This window comes from Ruditapes philippinarum, unplaced genomic scaffold, assembly GCF_026571515.1.
Source record: "Ruditapes philippinarum isolate M1 unplaced genomic scaffold, ASM2657151v2 ctg772_1_1_1_1, whole genome shotgun sequence".
In the NCBI taxonomy this organism is placed as follows: Eukaryota; Metazoa; Mollusca; class Bivalvia; order Venerida; family Veneridae; genus Ruditapes; species Ruditapes philippinarum.
Genome location: NW_026855572.1, coordinates 124,796 through 130,374, shown reverse-complemented (window position 1 = coordinate 130,374; position 5,579 = coordinate 124,796). Strand labels below are relative to the sequence as shown.

General features: G+C 31.6%; 1 protein-coding gene across 1 annotated transcript; it reads right to left on the bottom strand.

Annotated features, from left to right (window-relative positions):
• Positions 1 to 230: 230 nt before the first annotated feature.
• Positions 231 to 2,097, bottom strand: LOC132743740 (suppressor of cytokine signaling 2-like). The gene has a single exon (XM_060732303.1). It carries the CDS (start codon positions 1,607 to 1,609, stop codon positions 902 to 904), a length of 708 nt encoding a protein of 235 aa, XP_060588286.1. The 5' UTR covers positions 1,610 to 2,097; the 3' UTR covers positions 231 to 901.
• Between the last annotated feature and the right edge of the window lie 3,482 nt (positions 2,098 to 5,579).

Genomic DNA, 5,579 nt, shown 5'->3' with positions numbered 1-5,579 from the left:
TTATAAAGACTAATTAAAAGAATGACTTATAAATTTATACTGACCCTTCAACATTGCATTTTGCAAACTTAATCATTTGATTTGATATTCCAGCATTTTTTCTGTCGTTTTCCGAGTTTTAAACTGAAAAAATGATTACTTACTGTATGTATATATCATTCGCTTTTTTCAAATATGAAAAAAGACACAAATGAATTTAAATAAATATACTAGTATAGAAATAAACACAGTTTCGGATTTATTTTACCTATTTATTTATTTTTTCAACCGTTATTCGATAAAATTAATAAATCTACATTTTGATAGACAAACAACACAACAAAATTACTATTGTCTAGTTTATGCTATTCGTCTGAAAACATAAATAAATAATAACTGTTTGGCGAATAAATTATCAGGCTAATATAGGAAAAGAAAATAAAGAAAAAGAAATTCATTCGTTGAAAATATGTCCTCGAAAAAACTTCGGCTCCAAAGTTGAAAGATACATTCTTCTTTACACATATCTGTATACATAATATATAGAATTCTAACTAATTAAAATCCCTGAGAAACAGTTGTAAAAACGAACACAGTATCTTGTACAGATACATTAATTTATCATGTACAAATACATTAATAAATGTACATTAATAGTCGTCATGAGAAAAAAAAACAACAGAACAATCACTTTTGTTAATTGATGCATAACCTGTTCTCTGTTTTCTATCTCACTGTCCTGAATTTGGCACGTTTGATTCTGCAAACATCCGCAGTCGATCGCCGATTCGTCTGTTAGTAATCAGTAATTTTCTTCCGTTAGTCGGCGCCGGTAACTTCCCGGGAACTGTGTCGCGTGCATCTAGTCCATGTATTGCACGTGCGCGGAATTTTATTCCTTTTCAAACACCCGTAATGTTGTTCAGTACAAGTATGGATAATCCTTTAAGTAACTCCGTAAAGGTTTCGGAAGAGGTAGATCATCAACTAGTGAAGGTACTCCCGACGAACTCGCCGCCGGAAGGGATCGGTTTATTAGCGTCCTTGTTAAATGCTTTAAAGTCGGCACAGACGTAATCTTTGGTTTTGACATAACTATTGGTAGATCTTTTTTACCATTTTTATCAAGAAATCTGCATTGTTCTGACTTTTTGCCTTGGCTTTTTCTAATGTAATAATCAATTAGTTCTAAAAGTGAAGTAAACTTTGGCATCTGGCGTTTAGATTTTTCGTCGGCGTCTAAAGTGAATCTCCCACGTTCGTAAAATATTCGAATACTGGTAGGTCCTCGACTGGTTTTAACACTAATTGTATATAGATATTTGGAATCCGAACTATCACGTACTAAAAATGTTCCAACTGGACATGATTTTAAAATTAGTTTTGCCTCCGTACTGCCAATATTTTGATGGTAAAAACATCCAAAATATAATGTGTACCTTGTTCCTATATGTACATAAAGATCTTTTTCGCAGTAATATGTGTCGGAATGTTTGTGTAACGCCGACGTTCTGCCTGAGGATCGTACATGGCCGGTTTTGGTGTCGTCGGCATTCTCGTTACCGTCGGATTGTTGTACGTTGTGCCGACAGGCCATATGAAGACTCTCTACACACACGGGTCCGCCCATATGGTTATCTGGGTTTGAAGTTGAAATAATAACGTTATATAAACCTAACAATTTATCTCTCCAATCCGCTATTACTTATGTATCACAAATGTCAACAAAATTCCTATTAACTTATCCAGTAATTAGATAAAAATATTATCATTAATATTTCAGTTAAACGATCACTTCAGCTCTGCGTAGCAATTTAATAAATTCCAAGCACAAATCTCTTATTTATACAACGTTACTGATTTACCAAGAACAGAATTCATATATGTGTTTAGATACGGCCTCGATACCGAGAAACTGTTCTACGTACTTCTCGGAATTCTATAAATAACATTAGGTTACGGAATTTCATAAATCTATAAATAGAATTATAATATCAATTGTTCGTTTTTCACTTTAAAGGCTAAATAACACATTATTAGATTATCAATTTACATTTCAGTATATTTGTAACATATGTCCAACCTTAACTTTCATATTCCGAGTCTATTAACAATGCGAGAATGCACTATCGGTCGATAAATTCGTTTTTCAAAAAAAATGTAGGTCAGAGGACAAGGTGTAGGTCATTTTTCAGTAGCGGATCTTCAGCGGGTTACACCGTTGCACGCAGAGTTTTCTGAAAAATATACTCGCGCTGTATAAAGATACCAAATGCGTGTCAAATTTATGAGAAACATTTTATTCACCCCCTATACATTTTGTGTTGTTTTATTTCAAGCATTTTTTGTGAAAAGGGAAAGGTGGTTGGGGTTTATTTTTTTTTACGATAATTGATAGGTCCACCAGAAAGCATAAGATGATTTTAGAAAATTGTGAATCGAAAATCGAGCTTTTAATGTGAGAGCGGATGTTTTATTTCACAAGACTTATCATTTATTCAAATTTTTAAAAAATGAAATACTTAAGACGTTTTGAAAAAAAAAACAAAAAAAAACTGCATTGCTCTAAATTTAGCTATTACGGACATTAGGCCCTAATTTGTCGGTTTTCAGGAAAACAGAATTCTAAGAATAAATGTAAGGGGTGTTTTATAATAACTCGAACCGCAATCATTTTGGAGATCTGCGGTCATTATGCTTGTGGTACAATGTAATGAAAGGCGTGTAAGTCGCAGTGAAGGTAGGGTGGAAGATCACATAAAATTAATCCCAACGGTGCCCACCATTCCCACGCCCCCGTCCCATCTGCTCCCTCTTTGACGGCTTTAACAAGGGCCGTTTAGCAAGGAAAGTATAAACACTAAATTCACACTACTGAAGGGAGGGGGTGTTATCATACCGGACCGGCACACAAACTTAGTAATAAATGAATTTTGAACGACTTTTTATCATTACAAGATAGACTTAAAATTATGTAAAGTGGCAAGGTAAAGTTTAGACTTAAAGGTTTAGATAATAATTCCTTGTACTATTAATGTTTGCTCGCCAAAGTCATAAGATTTTCGAAAAAGGAAGCTTTTTTCCTCACTATTTTTTTGCCGTTATGGGCCTGAGTCTTAATCTGATCTTTTCAAGTACGATCTTTTATTTTTTGTTTCATTTCTCTTTTTCTTCTTTTTTTCATCTTTAATTAATGATATTTTGTCGTTCTCTATTCTTTGAGACATTATTTATTATTATTATTATAATCATGTCCCAACATTTTTCATTTTAAGAGGGACTGCAAAAATGTTCGGGAAACTTGATGAAGTTACCTGTTATTGTATTCAACATATCGATGTTTAGGTCTAACTTAACTATTATTTCTATAGTTCTGAAATATTGTATTAATGTATTTGATTCTATTTTAATCGCGTTTATTCTGTTTCAGTTTCATTTCTATGTTCACGACTTAGATATGAGAAACGAAAACTAAGCACGTGATCAACACATAAGGCAACTACATCCAGAAAGCTAGCAATTTGAACCCCAATCTTCCTTAATCTTTTTTCTAAAGAATCAATTTCTCAAAATTAGATGATGACGTCAGTTTTGAATTAAGTTCACCCCATAACCCGACATTGATTATTTAGTTTCGGTTTAACAAGAAAATAAAAGCTGAAACCAATTCATGTATTAATAATAATGTATGCATTTTACTTTTTATAAAACTGTTAAAGAAGCCTTCATATTTTTCATATTTTGAAACAAGTGATAATTGCTTTGTTAATTTGTAAATTGATATTTTTCTCTCTTAAGATCTGAGAAATTGCATAAAAATATGCATTACTCAATCGTTACCGCAAAATGCATTGATGTATTACTTTTAACAATCCCTTATCAGTGGTATAGGACATTTCAATGGGGATAACCCCACTATCATTTTTTTTTCAAAATTATTTGCCCTTGGACTCAACAAACATGTACTTCTTTAGCAAAATATTCATATATAATGATTTTTGATAATGATCAAGAAATAATGAAATAAAAAGATAATTCCCCCCCCCTTTTTTATGAAGTATGAAATGGTTGAATATGTTAAACATTTATACATATATTTATAAAGAAAAACAAACAAAGCCACCATTTGGTTTAGAAAAACGCAACCGGTTCTAAATAGAGATGTTAGTTTTAAAATGTTCAAAATTAATCACAGGAATTTACGTAAGATTATACAGAAGGAGTTGCGTTCTTCTGGATGGGATAGGTGTTCGGACCACAGGGAAGGTTTTAATGTACATGTCCATGACAATTAACCACAAGTATGATCGTGGTTATTGATATCGTGTAATTATTTGGTCAGTGGGTTTGGTTTTACGGCGAATCAACACAAATAAATTACACTGGTTTTTGTGTGGTTAAATTTCGGAAAGAAATAGTATGTCAAAAAAATGAATTTCTTACAGAGAAAGCATTTTATACCTGGAATTGAGAAATAAAAACTGGGGATCTAAATATTCTGACGTAACATCAAGCCAGTATTATTTCTATGGTAATTTTCCTTTGTTAAAAAAACTGACAAATTCTGTTTGGAAACTGGGTATATACTCGCACGATAACTGAAAGATAGTGAAAATTTCCTGAATGTTGAAAAACTGATGTTAGTCAAATTTAAGGAGTCGGCATTACATTATTTTTTCCAAGAGATCAGTTCCATTAAGTTTGAAAGATATTTTTTTTATCTAAAGTTATTTTTTTATTTATCTATACTTCTTTCTTAATTCATTTTCTTAATTTATTTTTTGCTTTACCTTTTATTAGGGAACTAATTTGGGGAATTTTCCCAGTATTGTACTTATATAAATGAAATATTGAGAAATATTGATGAAATGAAAAGCGTATTTACATTTTCCGTATTTTTACTGTACACATTTTATTTTTCACTTTTGAAACAGTGAAACATATTTTCGATATTTTCACTAGCGTTTTGTCAGACTACTCACTTCTTAATTCGGCCAATTCACAGAGTTAAAGGAGAAGTATTTCCAATTGTAAGGTCAAAAAAGGGAAAAAAGTATATAATAAAAAGAACATTCAACTTTTTACAGTAAATACGGAATTTATTTTCATCTTGTGATATGAAAATTACCATACTTCACTCGTGGCTATACCATCACTTAACTCGATGAAAACAAACCCTTTTTATATTTTTTCTGTACGAAATCTGTTGTGGTCATAGTATTATTTTTACAATAGGTTTATCTCTTAGATTTGGTTTGCTAAATTGCTAATCATGGTCATGCAACTACATAGTTAGTTGAAGAAGCAGGCGCTTGTTTTGGTTGAGTCTATTATGTTTTGTTTAGGGGGTTGAGTTGTCATACACAAATTTACAATTTATATGCATTTATTTTTTTCCAATGATTGTTATTATCTTAAATGCTTCTGGGATTGTTGTTTTATCAATTCATTTGTAAATAAGATTGTTATAATATGTGTATTAACGAAATAATTTTAATGAACACGAAATTAGTTCACACCTGCATGTGTATTGGTAACGTGATGGTTTAAGCTAATGAAAACACGTCAATATTATTATACTCAGGCAGAGAAAAAGTGTG

Excerpts from the sequence above, each read along its gene's own strand:
- LOC132743740 (XM_060732303.1), bottom strand. The coding sequence starts at position 1,609 with ATGGGCGGACCCGTGTGTGTAGAGAGTCTTCATATGGCCTGTCGGCAC.